Source organism: Urocitellus parryii, chromosome 15, assembly GCF_045843805.1.
Source record: "Urocitellus parryii isolate mUroPar1 chromosome 15, mUroPar1.hap1, whole genome shotgun sequence".
Classification (NCBI taxonomy): domain Eukaryota; kingdom Metazoa; phylum Chordata; class Mammalia; order Rodentia; family Sciuridae; genus Urocitellus; species Urocitellus parryii.
The window spans coordinates 55,676,140-55,690,396 of NC_135545.1; the positions used below are offsets into that span (position 1 = coordinate 55,676,140).

A 14,257-nucleotide genomic window follows, 5' to 3' on the forward strand; every position below is an offset into this window, starting at 1 on the left:
AGCCCAGGGCAGGGCTAGACGCCCACATCGGGCCCACCGCACGTCCCCATCAGCGAGGGCAGCAGAGCCGAGGAGGCCGGGCGGGCGGCGGGCTGGACCAGGCCTCCCAACTCCCTCCAACAGCTGCAAACAATCAGGAGCTGCTGCCTCCCTCCCAGCCCCCGAGAGCCAGCGCAGGGACCTGCAGCAACCCACTGAGAGCCCTGGGGGACCTGGGCCAGGGGGCCGGCGGCCCTGGAGCCTAGCAGAGCTCAGAGGTGGCCAGCAAGCCCTGACCATTGGCCCCGTTGGCAGGGCCCGGTCAGGTACAAGGACCGGGCAGGGGCAGGGAGGCTGGCCTGCAGCTCAGCACACAGCTGGCGGGTGAGAGGGTGCCCGGCCAGACTCTGGGTCTGACTCCAACTCTGACACCTCTGAGGTCTGCAGCCTCGGGGACCTGGGTCCACTGCCCAGGCCTGGTGCCCTCCTGGGAGGAGTGTACAGCCATGTGCCTGGTTTTAGGTGTTGTAGGGCCTGAATGAGTTGAAGCTCTGGACACGGCACTGGGCATTTTGACTGTCCCCAGATGTGAGCCATAGACCGCAGGCCGCGGGCTGGCTCATTTAAGTGCCTACTGTATGCCAGGCCCCCTCGAGGCTCTCGGATTCGCTCCCGCTGCCGGCTGCTGTCTCCCCTGCACCCCCACCCAGGCCCACCTTTGCCAGAATCCTCCGTGGCCGGGAAGCTGGGGACCAGCCACCTCCGGGCCTGCGGGGGATTTTCTGCTGCAGGCTCGTGGTCAGCCAAGGAGCCTCTCGGCACAGGGAGGATTTATGTGCAGTGTTTGTCCCCGTCCCCTGGCAGGTCAGCTCTGGGGATCGTTTATCAAAGGGGTTTTATGAGGCCTTGAAGTTCACAGATGGAGGCGGGGGGCTGGCGTCTGCAGGAGGGGACCCTGGGCTGCTCGCTCCCAGGGCCTTTGTCGGGTCAGGGGGACAAGGCCAGGTTCCAGGGCACCTGGTTCTGCTCAGTCTGTCCCCAAGCTCTAACCCTGCGCTGTGTAATGGCGCTGTGCTCTTGAACAAGGCCCGTCCAGCTCACAGGTTTCAGCCGCGTCCCTCCAGGCCCCAGAGGTGAAGGCCCCTCCTCCACTGAGACCCCGGGGGTGGGGGCGGGCGGTCGAATGCGCTGTCTGTGTTTAATGAATTAGCACAACGGGTGTCCACCAGCCGCCTGCTCCAGCCACCGGCCCTGAGCCAGGCCCTGTCCCTCAGACCCTCCGTCTCCCCCCCACGCACACAGGGCCTCCCCTCAGGCCTCCACCTCTCCTGTGCCCCACGAGCCAACGGATGCAAAACGCTCAGAGGCCCAAGGCCTCCATAAATCCCAGGGACTTTATTATTATTATTATTAATGGTTCCATTCTTCTCCCCGGGAAGGAGGGGACATCTTTGCCCGTGGCCTGGCATATCTGAGGCTCTTCCTGAGGGTGGCAGAGAACTGCTCTCTTCATTCTTAGGCAAAAAGAAGAGAAGAAAGGGAAATAGGGCGGCAGACATGGATTCTGTTTTTCTGGTCCCCAGGGAGCCAGAGGCCAGACACGCACACACGGCCTCCCTGGGAGTCGGGTCAGGAGGGACCCGCCAGGGAGGTGCCTGGCTCCCGAGAGGGAGGCCAAGGTGCGGGCGCAGCGTGGAGGGGGGAAGAAGGCAACACCTTGGCCAGAAGGGGCGCCAGGTCGTGGGGTGAGGGCAGCCGGGGCAGGTGGAGGCCGGGTTGGCGAGCCGCTCCCCGGAATGAGGGACGGAGCCTGGAGGCACCTGGGGTCAGCATAGTCTGGCTCCCTCGTCCTTGCGCGGACTGGACCCCAACCACCTCCCGGCCCCGTGGGCCCGGGGCAGCGCCAGGCCAGCCTGCTCGGGCTTGGCCCGGGGGAGAGGCGGCAGACGGCTCCTGGGGACAAGTGCTGGGAGCTGGAGGCGACTCGCGGGCCAGGGCACGGCCACAGGCAGCTGCCAGTCTGAGATGCGCCTGGAGGTTCACGGCTGGTGGCCTCTGGTCTCCTGCAGACTCGAGTGGCCTGCTGTTCTGCTCCCAAGGCGGCGCTGCCGGTGGGCAGTGCGGATGCTCTCTGGGTTCCAGGACCCACGACCCAGCGGTGGGCGGCAGCCTGGAGGGAGCCAGGGCTGTGGGCCAGGAGGTGGCTCTGCTGGGGACAGGGGCTGAGGCTCCGGCAGCCCTGGGCGGGCACGTATGGACGGCTTCTGTTTGAAAGGGGAGCCGGGTCCACGAGGCCCACGTGCCGCTGCAGGGGGCCCTGAGTTTCCATCTTCTCCGGTGTCACCCAGCCTGGGTCCCACAGGCACTGCCAGGCCCTCAGTGTCCTCTGCTGTGAAACTGGGACACACAGAGGAGGAGGTAGGTGAGACTCCAGGTTGTCCCTGTCCCTCAAGCTGGGTTTAGGGGGAAGCAACTTATAGTTAGCAAGACCAGGGGGTCACGTGGACACTTGGCTGAGGCACCAGTCCTAGCTGCACCATGCTGTGTGCCCTTGGGCCAGTGTCTTCCCTTCTCTGTGCCTGGGTTTTTATGCTGGAAATTGGGGGTGTCACAGAACTACCCCATAGGCTTGGGAAGATTTGGGGAGTGGGTGCCTATAACCTCCCATGCCCAGGAGCCAGGCTCCTGTGTGGTTGTCATTACTGTGCGTTGGGACTGTCATTGCCATATCCAAAGAATGGGCTGCTCCTGAACTCTGTTCTTCTTTCCCTGACCCTACAAAGGGTGTTGTTTAGTTGTTCCTGTTTTCCACATGGAGGCTCAGAGAGGTTAAGAAGCAGGCCAAGGCCACACAGCTAGTAAACAGTGGAGCTGGGATGTCAGTCAGATGTGTCTGGCTGTGCCCTGCCCTGTGCCACCCACCCACAGATGACCCACGCCATCACCTGCCTCTCCCTGCCCTTATCTGTGCCAAGGGACTGTTCCCAGTGGTTGGGCTGTTGAGGAAAACAAACACCAGCCTCACACTCCCACGCCCCACTCCCAGCCCGTGCACGGGCCCACGCACACACTCACAGCTGCACGTACACTCAAACACAGGCACACACACTTGAACACGTGTGCACACAGCCACACACTTGAACACGTGTGCACACAGCACACACAGATAGGCATGAGTGCACGCGGAGCACGTGTGAGTGCCACACACTGGTGCTCATGTGCTCGGGAAGCTGTCCCCACGTGGCCAAGGGAGCCCCGGCTCCTGGTTTTTATCCTGCTGACCCCGAGGCCCTCCTCAGGCTCAGGCGTGACCGTGGTCAGAGCCAACAGGCGGCAGAACCTCCTCATCGTTGTTAGAGCCAGGGAGGGGCAGGACCCGCACACACGGCCACGGGGAGCCCCAGCCCTGGCCCGGGAGCCATTCTCTACTCACTTGGTCGACACAGAAAAACTCCACGAGGAGGAACCATGAGCCCATTGCACAGAGAAGAACACCGAGGCTCAGTGAGCCGGGGGTCCGCCCAGGGTGCACAGCCGGCCCATGGTGGGCCAGGTGTGTGGGACAGAGCAGCCCTGGACACGCAGCGAGCAAGACAGGCCGGGTGCTGCCCTCAGGAGGAGACCCAGGCTCACGGGGAGTGCGGGGAGCAGACAGGGAGCGCTGGCAATCCCTTGCCCAGGAGCCAGGCCGAGCTAGCAGGGGCCTGCGGGAGAGGACAGGGAGGCCTTGGGATGACGCTGCAGCTGAGGCCAGGGCCCTGGAGGGCACAGCCGGGGTTTCCAGGGCCAGCACTGCTTCCCCCAACCTTTCCGTCTGTCAGACGTCACCCTCTAAAGTCCTCCTGATCAGTCCCCCTGGGGTATTAAAAGTGCCAGGAGCCAGGAAGCCCTGCCCGCCGCCCGCCCGCATTCCTTCCCACAGCGTGCTGACCCAGCACTTTCCTGGGCCGGGTTGGGGCTGAGCCTCATCCCATCTCAGGCCTGATGGCCTTCCTGTCAGTCCCTGGGCTGGGAGCCCTGGAAGAGCCACCAGGGATTCCTGGGAGGGGGCCCTTTTGTCTTCTTCCATTTATTTATAATGCATGGGCCTCCTCGGTGCCAAGAGGAAGCCCAGTTTTATTTACATGTCAGCACCCCAGAGGGTGGAGGGGCTCACCCGCCACCTTTGTCCCCAGCCGACTCTGGGTTCCAGCTGGCCGGTCAGGACAGTCGTAAACTGCTGGGAAATCAGATGAGTTGGAGGGCTTTCATTTCTCAGATGGGAAACGTGAGGTCCAGGGAGGCCTGATCCGGAGCATCAGGGCCGAGGGCTGGCAAGGGAGTGCTGGTTGTGTCCCCTGCTGTGGACACTTTCCGTGGTGGGGGGCCGTGGCTGGAGACTGCCTGCCTGAGTCTGAGTCCCACTGGGTGTCCTCTGAGGAGTAACTGGGCCCCCTGCCTCTTCCTTCTCCTCTGGGGCATGGGGCTGCTAAGGCAGGCGATGCAGTGTGGGGGGGGGGGCAGGAAGTGCTTCTACAGTGCAGCGGCCCTAGTCTCCCCGCATCAAGTACAGTGTACCCCACCCCCCAAAAGGTGCAGAGGAGCTCTGCTGCAGCTGGTCATCAGGAGGAGGAAAGGGCCCAGAGAGGTGGAGTCTCTTGCCCTGGGCCACCCTTTCCATCTCTGCTGATGACCAGGTGGCCTCTGGCCAGCAGTGTGGAGGGGAGGGGAGTGCGGGTGAGGACTCTGTCCCCAGGATGATGAGTTGCAGGAGACAGGGGACAACTCCTCTCTGTCTACAAAATCAGGGCACTGGCCCGGAGAGGTGCCCCCAGCCCAGGGCAGCTCAGGACTCCAAGTGGCTCCCCGTTAGACCAGGGAGGGGACAGGCCGCCCGGAGCTCCCGGACTGCAGACGCCCTCCCGGAGCTGCCCTTCCTCCGCTGCTCCGCGGCGTCCTTACCTGGCTCCTCCCGCGTCCTGCTTGACCTTTCCTGAAAGACCAGCTTCAGCCGCTGATGGTTTTGGCGGGTCCCCGAGGAGACCCTTCAGACGGCTGGAGCCGCGCGCGCCGGAGAGAGCCCCTAATTGGGGCGATGAATCATCGCGCGCGCTCGGGGCCGGACACAGAATAGATAGAGGAGCCCGCGAGCCATTGTGCGCAGTTTGGGACGCGGGAGGGGGAGGGGAGGAGCGCGGAGGGCTTCCCCCGCCCTCCGCCCGCGCGCCGCCCCGCCTCCTCCTCCCCAATTAAATGACCCAGCGCGTTGGCAGGCGCCGGAGCTCGCACATGCGGCCGCCGCTCCAGCCGCCCGGGGCCCGCCGCCGCCAACGCCGCCGCCGCGTTCCGGGCGCGCTCGCCGGCGCCGCCTGGGCCCGCGCCGCCGCCGGGGGCTCGGCAGGCCCGGGGGGCGGCGCAGCGATCCGCCCCGCGCCCCGGCCCGCGCCGGCCGCCCGCCGCCAAACTTTGCGGCGCGCACACATGCTCCGAGTTGGGCGCGGCGGCGGGCGCTAGGGCGCGGCCATGAGCGGGCGGCCGGCGCCGCTCTCCCGCAAGCAGCGGCTCATGGCAGCCGTGGGCGAGCGGGCGGCGGGCGGCGGCGCGGCGCTCTCGTGCTTCATCTGCGGCGGCGGCATCGGGCGCGGCAAGGAGCTGAAGCTGCAGGTGAAGGAGCCGGCGGCGGGCGCGGGGGCCCCGGCGCAGCCCTTCTTCCCGTTCCTGCAGCAGCAGGAGCCGGCGCCCGGCGCGCGCGAGCTGTCGCCGGCCGACGGCTGCGTGCTGGTCTGCGCCGTGTGCCGCTGCTTCCTGGGCGAGCAGTGGGCCGCCTTCGAGCGCGCGCGCACGCCGGTGGACAAGCGCATGTACTGGCTCAAGCGGCCCCACCAGTGCGACGCGGGCGCCAGCGGGCGCCGCGGGGGCGCCGGAGCCCCCCGCGAGTGGAACGTCGCCTACGCGCTGGGCAGCGCCGCCGGGGACGACGACGATGGCGGCGGCCGGGGGCCCCGCGCGGCGGCCGAGGACACTCGAGACTCCGAGCTGTCGGAGCTGTCGGACACCGACCCCCTGTCCGATCCCGACCCGGCCGCGCGCGACGCCAGCAGCCCCCTGCAGGACGCGCCGCCTGCGCGCCGGCCCACGCCGGGGCCCGGGCCTCGCGGGGGCCGCTGCCAGGAGTGGAGGCCGGCGCCGGGACCCGCTCCGGGACAGGACTCAGAGCCCCCTGCGCAGGGGGATATGGAGGAGGGGATCTCCTCGAAGCTCCACGCCGACGTGGAGCCCAAGACCGGAGTCAGGCGCCGGAGAAAGGGCGTTGGAAGGCACTGGGCTCCCGAACCCCGGGCCAGCGTCCTGAGGGGCATTCCTGATCTTTGGCAAGGCCCTCTGAGCCAGGCTGCCCCTACAGATGGCATGAAAGAAGTTCACTTGGGCAAGGCCACCAAGCCCCAGGAGAGCCGGCCCCCCGGGGACATCCTCCGGGGTTACTGCACATCTGAAGACAGTGACATCAACATCACCAGCGAGGAAGAGGACCACAAGGAGCAGCCGGTCCCAGGGCCCGAAGAGAAGGACAGTAGTGGTGGTGTCCTTCGGGCTCCTCTGGAGAGCCAGGCTGTGCCACCAGAGGGCCTGTGCTGCTACATCTGTGGGTCCGTGCTGTCCCCCGCCTCCCAGCGCCAGATCCACGTGCAGAAGCAGGAGAAGCTGGCCCAGGCGCCCTTCTTCCCCTTCCTCTGGCTGCACAGCCCGCCCCCCGGGGCCCAGCCCATCAGCCCGGCGGGCAGCACCCTGGTGTGCTCCTGCTGCTTCTCCTCCCTCACGCAGCAGTGGCAGAGCTTCGAGCTGGCCAGCGTGCCTGTCCTGCAGCGGCTCTACGTGGTGCCCCTGAACAGCCACGCCCCCGGCATGGCCTCCAAGGGCAGGAGGCTCCCCAGGGAGGAGGGCCCCCCACCAGGGCCCTGCAGGAGGCCTGCTACCTCTGCGGGGAGGACTGTACCCAGGATGCCCGGGCAGTGCCCTCCAGGGCCCTCAACGGCAGCACCAGGAGCGCCATGCATTTCCCCTTCCTCAGCCTCCTGCCCTGCCCGCCCAACGCCCGGGCCCCCAACAAGCGCTGTGAGGTGCGCAGCTGCCCCAAGTGCTTCAGCGTCCTGGAGGACGTCTGGGCCCTGTACCGGGCCTGCCAGAACCAGGAGCTCATCACCTCCGTGCAGGGCTTCCTGGGCAGGTACCACCAGGCCTTCTCCGCCTCCGACCCTGCCCTCGGCGAGCTGCCCGCCTCTGCCCACGGCGGCCCCGCGTCCGTCTGCTACATCTGCGGGGCAGAACTGGGCCCCGGGAAGGAGTTCCAGCTCAACGTGAACCCCGCCAGCCGCCTGGGCGAGAAGGAACCCTTCTTCCCCTTCCTCACCGTCTACCCGCCCGCCCCGCGAGCCAGGCCGGCGGACGCCACTGGTCTGGTGGCCGCCTGTGTGCTCTGCTACCATGACCTGCTGGGTCAGTGGCTGCGGCACGAGGCCCGAGGTGCCCAGCAGGCTGTCAGCGCCTGGGCTCGGCAGTACCAGGTGGAGACCTTCGTGTGCTTCTTCTGCCAGCAGGAGAAGCGGCGCTGCCTGGGGCTGAGGCCCGTGCGGGTGGCCCGGCTGCCCTTGTTCCTCTACACCCTGCGGGCCAGCCACAGCCTGCTGGTGGACGACGGGCGGCAGCTCATCATCGGGGCCTGCGTGGACTGCGGGACCCTGGTGTGCGCCGGTCAAGGGCTCGCCCGCCAGGGACCCTCCGGCTGGAGCTCCCCGGTGGCGGCAGCGACGAAGGTAAGCTGCAGTTTCCGTCTCGTCTGGGACCTTTCCCGAGACCCACGAGGGGACCGGAGGTGTTTTCTGTTCCTTCCCCGGTGCTGTGTGGGCGGTGCCCTCCCTGGGTCACTGAGCCCGCTCCTGGGGTTACCCTGGCCTGGCGTGGCAGGTCAGGAGCAGGCTCAGGAGGGCTTAGAAGAGCCGGGCACTGCTGGCCAGGGCAGGCAGGGGCCGGGCCTGCTGTGCTGGGGCGGCATCTGTCAAGTGGAGGAAGTCGGGGCACGTCTGTCGCCCGCCTGATAACATTGGGAGCGAGTGCGGCCCTGCGGGTCACGGAGAGGTCTGGTACTCACGGGTCTGAAACCCGCGCGCGGCAGGGAAGTCCCTCTGGGCTCTGGCTCCAGTTTTTCACCCAAGTTCACCCTGTTCATTGGAGACGTTCTGGTGGCTTAATGGCAGATGGCAACTGGTTCCCAGACGCAGGGGCAGGCTCTGGGGGACAGTGGCCTGGACAGGCCTTTCCCCCCGGGGAAGAGGTCTTCTCTGTGAGCCAGAGGGGAGTCTCCCTGCCCTCGCGCCTTCCTCTTGCTGCCCCCCGCCCCGTGCCACACGGGCTCAGAGAATCCTGATCCTGCTTTTCGGAGCCCGACCCCGGGTCTGAGGAGGTCTGTGGCAGCCACCGTCCTGGCCACGGGCCATGGGTCCTCATTTCTACCAGAGTTAGACCGGCGTGTGGGGGTCAAAGTCGGTAGCAGTAGCCGCTGGCCGGGGGACCGGGGTGGGTGAGGAGAGCGGGCTCTGCGTGGAAGTGACCTGCCTCGGCCTGACCCGTGCTGAGGGTGAGGTGCCCAGGGTGTGCCCACGCACGGTGACCGTGTCCGTGAGGTGGGCCCGTGGGCCTGGGTGCGCTCCCGGGGAAGCCCGTGCCTGTGTCCTGCGCCTGTGTCCTGCTCCTGACAGCTCTGGCTCCAGCTGCTGGGCCAGAGCACAGCCCTCGCCTCAGCTGGACCAGCGTGTCCTCCGCCGTGGGTGCGGAGCCTGGCCATCCAGCCTGGCTGGGGCTCCCAGAGGGCAGGCCCTGGGCCAGCTGGGCTTGGGCAGCCCAGGTCCCGGCCCAGCCCTGCCCCTTTCTGGAACTGAGCCGCCTGCAGCGAGGTCCTTCTCCTGGTGGCCCGTCGGTCCCCCTGGCCGGGAGGTGGAACTGTGCCGCGGGGCTTGTAGGGATGTGGTGAGGATGGAACCCGTTGGGGACGGTGACGTGCCTGGGGCCAGGATGTGCCGCATTGTGGCCCCCCAGGCCCCTGTGTGTGGGCCGGCTCTAGGGTGCCATCGTGTCCTGGTGCCAGGCTCCTGGCCCGGGCGCTGTTGGTTTAGCCTGACGGGTGAGAGGCGCACCAGGCTCCGCGCGTCCCCATGGGTGGCCTGCCGACCCTCTCTGCTCAGGGCTCTGTGAGATGGGCTGTGGGCCTGAGTGACAGGGACCTCGGTGATGAGACGCTGCCCTCCCCAGGCCGGCCGTGGGAGCTGGGAGCATCCTGGTGTCCACCTGGAAAGTGGCCGGTGCCGTTCCCCATGCGCATGGTCGCCTCTGCCGTCCCCTGCCCAGGAGCCTTGGGGTTCTCCTTCCAGAGAAGACATCGAGGCCCGGTGCCCTTGGTGACGACCTGAGGCCCTGAGCCCGTCAGTCCGCCTGGAGGGGCCTGGGCAGCGTGGGGGGGTTGCTGAGCGGGTAGTTGGCAGCCAGTGGGGAGGCTGGGAAGAGGCCGCAGCCTCCCCGGCCACAGCCTCTCCAGGAAGGGGTCAGGCCTGTGGGTCCAAGGCCCAGGGCGGCGGTGACCTTTGGAAGGAAGGCATGGAAGAGCACCCGCCCCCTGGGGGCCAGTCTGTTGGTGGCCGGTGTCTGGCTGCAGGGAGTGGCACCTGGGTCTCAGGCGACACCCCAGGGTGCAGGGACCGAGCCTGCGGGATCCCCAAGTGCAGCCTCTGCCCCGTCCTCTCCTGTAGCGCAGGCCCCGAGCCGGGCTCTGTCCAGGTGCTGCACGTCCTGGGGCGGGGGACCCGGGGCCCCAGGGCTGTCAGCCATGTGACCCGGGGGAGGGGGCGGGGCTCGGCACCACTGTCAGGACAGGCAGAAGAGGGCTGTCCCCAGGGGCCACCTGACGCCACGCCAGGTCCTGGGGCCTCGCAGTGGTGTGAGAACGGGTGGTGGTGTGAGAACGGGGCGGAGGAGCAGGGGTGTGAAGGGAGCCCCAGGAGGACCCCTGGGGACACGGCACGTTCCAGAACCTTGTTCTGGGCCGCCTCTGGGACCCCTGTGCTCGCTCAGGAGAGCATCCGCGGTGGAAACCTTTAAAACCAAGAGCGAGGGAAGGAGGCGCCCCCTGGGTGGGCGGGTGCAGCCCTCCGCTCTAGCTGGACTCCCTGGAGGGCACTGTGCTTCCTGTGGGGGTGGGCAGTGCCCGGGCTGGGCAGGGGAGGGTGCAGCTGCCCTCTCTGGGCCTGGAGGTTTGCCTGGAGACAGACCCGACTCAGATCCTCATGGAGCAGGCTGTGTGACCTTGGGTAAGACTCTTGACCTCTCTGAGGCTCCAGCTGAGAAGTGGGGTGCTGTTTTCTCTGGCAGGTTTATGGTGGGAACCAGGCAAGGTGGGCTGGTGCGGGTGCCCGCCTTGTGGTTGGACGTGTGTCTTGCTGCTGTTCAGGGGCCTGAGTAGGCACCCTGCCCCCTGCCTTTGCTGTTGCTGGGAACCCTTGTTCCTCCCATCAGGCTAGAGGCAGCGCTGCCAGGCTGCTGGGTGGCATTTGGGGACATACAAATGAGGACGATGCTTCCCCTGCTCCGGCCTATCCTGTGCTCCCCGTGTCCATATGTGCAGCCTCCTCACACAGCGCTGTGGAGGTCGGAGCCGCTGTCCCAGCCTCTAAGTGAGACACAAGTCCAGAGAGGCTGAGTAATGTGTCCCAGGTCACTCAGCAGGTAACAGCAGGTGCAGGACGGGCTGGGAGTCTGGATCTGGAGGCTGGGTTCTGGACTCTCCCCTGTCCTGCCTTCCTGGGCTCCGGCTGGAGAGGGCCCAGTGCAGACCCTTCCCCAGCCACTGGCACATCTGTGCCTGTGGGGGCAGAGGCCACGGGCTGCCCGCATGCCCCCAGGTGCCCTCTGCCTTCACCCCTCCTCCCTGACATTGCCAGGTGCGGTGGCCGTGGCCAGGACTCGGGAGGCTGACTCCGGGCAGAGGTGGGCTCGACTGGATGGACCCTCTCTCCCTGTGGGCCGGTGGGTGAGCAGGCCGCCCTGCCCCCCTCCAGGGCCGCGAGCAGCGCTCTGGTTAATGGACGTGCGGCTGTTTCCCCAGCGGCACCAGGGAGCCCTGGGGTGGCCTCCAGCGCAGGACGGTGGCTGCCCCGGCCTCCTCCCCCAGGCTCCCAGGGGCATCGGGGCCTGCGTGGTCTGCCATGGCCGACCGTCTTCCTGCTCCTGGCTCTGCACCCCCGGGACCTGCTCTTTAGGGAGACCCTGTGGCTCCCCCCACCAGCACCAGGACCCTTCGGAGGGAGAACCTTCTGGAAGGTGCCAGGGCAGGCAGCTGGGCTGGGGCTCACACCTCGGGGACGGCAGCTGGGCAGTGCTGGGCTCGGGCCTTGGCGGGCTCCGGCGCCTCCTGACGGGTGGTCTGCTTCCCGGCCCAGTGGAGGCCATCTGCTCGGAGGAGGGAGCCGCGTGCGGTGCCCTGGGCTGTCCTGGGGGAGGCGGGAGGGCAGGGTCTCCCAGTGTGGCCCTCCCTGGAGCCCGTGGGCGGGCAGCGCGGGGGACGCAGCCGGAGCACAGAGCTTCCCGGCCCCTCGCGTAGGCTCTGGGGACCACCCTCGCGGGCGGCTCGGCTGAGGGTCTTGGGGTGTTCCTTGGTGGCACGTTTTCTGGGCTGGGGAAGACCCCGGAGATCCTCTGCCTCGGGTTTGTGTCCGGGAGGGGACAGCGCCACGGGAGGCACTTCTGTCTTCAAGAAAGGACATCTCGGGACTCGCCTTCCGTGTCCCGTGATGCCCTGAGGAGGACCTGGCAGGCCTTGGGGGGCAGGTGGGGAAGGAGCCCTGCACCCCTTGTGGCTGCGTGACGTCAGGGGCGGCGTGACGTCCCGGGGGGCGTGACGTCAGGCTGTCGGGCTGCTAGGACGGGCTGCGGGGCTGCGTCTGGACTTGCCGGGACAGTGACCGTGGTCCGCCAGCAGCCTCTGAGTCAGAAAGGGGGCCTTCTGGGGTCTCAGGGTGCCACGCCGGGCACGGGACACCGCGAGCCTGCGTCCCGTGGAGGGTGGACTTGGAGGGGGCCAGGAAGGATCCGCAGACCCTCCCCTTGAGACGCCGCGCCCCGACCTCTTCCTCTCTGTGACGTCGGTGGTTTGGAACAGGTGGACCCGCACCTCGCTGGTCTGTTTTTACCGGGTGCCGAGGACCGCGCCCAGGACCGCGCCCGCCCAGCCCAGCTCCACCGCCCGGCCCAGCCCAGCCCGTCACCGCGGCGTCCTGCTGCCTCTGCCCGTGGAGCTTTGGTGACCCGGGCTGCTCAGAGGTGCTGACGGACAGGCTGGCCGCCGCTGCCACCCGGCCTCCTGTCTCCATCAGGGCTGCCCCGTCCACGGGTGCCCTGACACAGGCTCCGAGGGTGTCCCTGGGCCCCGCAGACGCTCAGGTCTGGGCGCCGTGGCACTGGGAGCGCCCGGTGCTCAGGGTGGGGAGTTGTGGTGAGGGTCGCGCAGGGGTCTGCTGGGGCCCGTGGGAGGACGTGGCGTGTCCAGGGAGGCCACCTGGAGGGCCAGCGGCTGAGTCCTGAACTGCAGAGGCCCGGGCTCCAGGCTGGAGGTGCCGAGGGCAGGCCCAGCCCCGGGCGCTGCGGGGCCCTGGGATGTGCCCCTCAATCCACCTCCATCCACGAGAATTAAAGGCCCGTGATGGGCCCTGCCCTGCCCAGTCCTGTCCCGAGGGGGTCCTGGGCGCGGTGTTTTTAAGCTTCTAGAAAGCTCCAGGGCAGGGGCCCAGGGTGGAGTGGTGGGACCCAGAAGGGGGCATGTCAGGTGGGGCCTGCTGGCTGGACGGGCTGGACGGGGTGGACCTGGGAAACACGGGTGGAGTTGAGATCGATCCGATGCCGTCAGCTCCGTCCCCTGAGAGCACAGCTTACAGACCCCGTGAACCCAGTGGGGGACCGTCACCCTGTTTCCAGAATGTCCCTGTCACCCCTGCAGGAAACCCTGTGCCCATTGGCAGCCACCCCTGAGCCCTCAGCCCTGGCGGCCCCCAGTCTGCCGCTGACCCTGGACCGGCCTCTTCTGCACGACCACGAGGCTTTCCTGGGCACCTGGCGTCCCCGCTCCTCTCGTGGCCGAGGGCTGGACCGTGGCCCACACGGGCCCCGCATGCTCATCCGTCAGCCTGTGGACACGGGGTTTCCCCCTCGGGCCGTCGCCAGTCATGTGCTGTGGACGTTGGTTCTCTAGGGGACGTGCCCGGGGTGGAGTTGCTGGTCCAGGGCGGCCTGGGTCACCGCTGAGATCCCTCCTGTCAGGAGGTGGGTGGCCCAGGGCGAGGCTGGAGAGGCCTGAGTGTGGAGCTCTGCCGACCGCAGGCCGCCTGCTGCTTCCCGTGTCACGCCCGAGGGGACAGCTCTGGCCCTACCCGGCTCGCCGTGCGCCCCAGGGCCACTTGTCCACCACGGGTGCTGCTGTTCCCCTAGCAGAGAGCAGGAGGACCACAGAGGCCTGCTGTGAGGTGGACAGGGGAGCTCTGTCCCCGCGTCCTGTCCACGCGCTGCCCAGCGTTCCCGGTGTGGCTCTGGCGATGTTGCTGGAGCCCAGGTTGCTTCTCGCTGCCTTCTGCCCCCCACCCACGGCCTGTCCCCCTTCCCAGGCCTGTCCCTCCACCAGGTGACCTGGCAGGCTGACCTGTTGGCCTGTCAAGCTGTGGGATCTCGGTGCCTCCCGGCCTCCGTGCCACAGGTGACCAGAGGGGTGTGAACCTGGGAGGCCCTCACGCAGATGGGGGTGGCCACGCAGCTGGGCAGAGGCTGGCCAGGCTGTGGGGGTGGGGTGCTGCGGAGCCGCCCTGGCCTCTGCTCCTGGCCTCTGACCATGCCCCAGGGCTTGGTTGCTGCCCGGGAGGCCCTGGGCACTACCCGGCGGGTGAGCTCCTGGGCACCACTGTCCTGGTGTTACCACCTCCCCAGGGGAGCAGGAGAGGTGTCCCCAGGGTCAGGCCCTCCTCGGGCTGCAGGCCGTGTGTGGGGTGAGAGCCTGCCTGGCGCCCCCAGGGCACGGACGCCGGCCTCGGGAGGCGTGGTGGGCCCGCTGCCCGCTTGCTCCCCACAGAGTCTGACCTGAGCCCGCCGTCCCCACGTGAGTCCTCACCGGCTGTGAGGGTGGGAAGCGCCGTGGCCCTCGGCCCGCCTCCCCCGGTGCCCTCCTGCACCGCAGCCAGGGTCACAGCCGGGGTGTCCACTGGCGCTGTCCCTC

The 14,257-nt window shown here is 68.0% G+C and overlaps 2 protein-coding genes across 5 annotated transcripts in view; one reads left to right on the plus strand and one right to left on the minus strand.

Moving 5' to 3' along the window:
• Positions 1-1,339: 1,339 nt before the first annotated feature.
• LOC113198612 (uncharacterized) lies at positions 1,340-5,002 on the minus strand. The gene is made up of 3 exons (XM_077792833.1): positions 4,921-5,002; positions 4,136-4,198; positions 1,340-2,376 (listed from the first exon to the last, which is right to left on the minus strand). Exon 3 carries the CDS (start codon positions 2,306-2,308, stop codon positions 1,340-1,342), a length of 969 nt encoding a protein of 322 aa, XP_077648959.1. The 5' UTR covers positions 2,309-2,376; positions 4,136-4,198; positions 4,921-5,002.
• A 1,110-nt stretch (positions 5,003-6,112) lies between these two features.
• Positions 6,113-14,257, plus strand: part of Gse1 (Gse1 coiled-coil protein) — a 292,453-nt gene continuing 284,308 nt past the window's right edge. For 3 of the 4 annotated variants that reach the window (XM_077792748.1, XM_077792750.1, XM_077792749.1), the window contains exon 1: positions 6,113-7,769. In XM_077792748.1, the coding sequence (XP_077648874.1) occupies positions 7,008-7,769 (762 nt within the window). In that variant the 5' untranslated portion in view covers positions 6,113-7,007. The remainder of the gene's footprint in view (positions 7,770-14,257) is intronic. The other variant, XM_077792751.1, reaches the window with a different exon arrangement.

Bases quoted from the DNA above. Each gene is read 5' to 3' on its own strand.
- LOC113198612 (XM_077792833.1), bottom strand. From the start codon at position 2,308: ATGGAAACTCAGGGCCCCCTGCAGCGGCACGTGGGCCTCGTGGACCCG.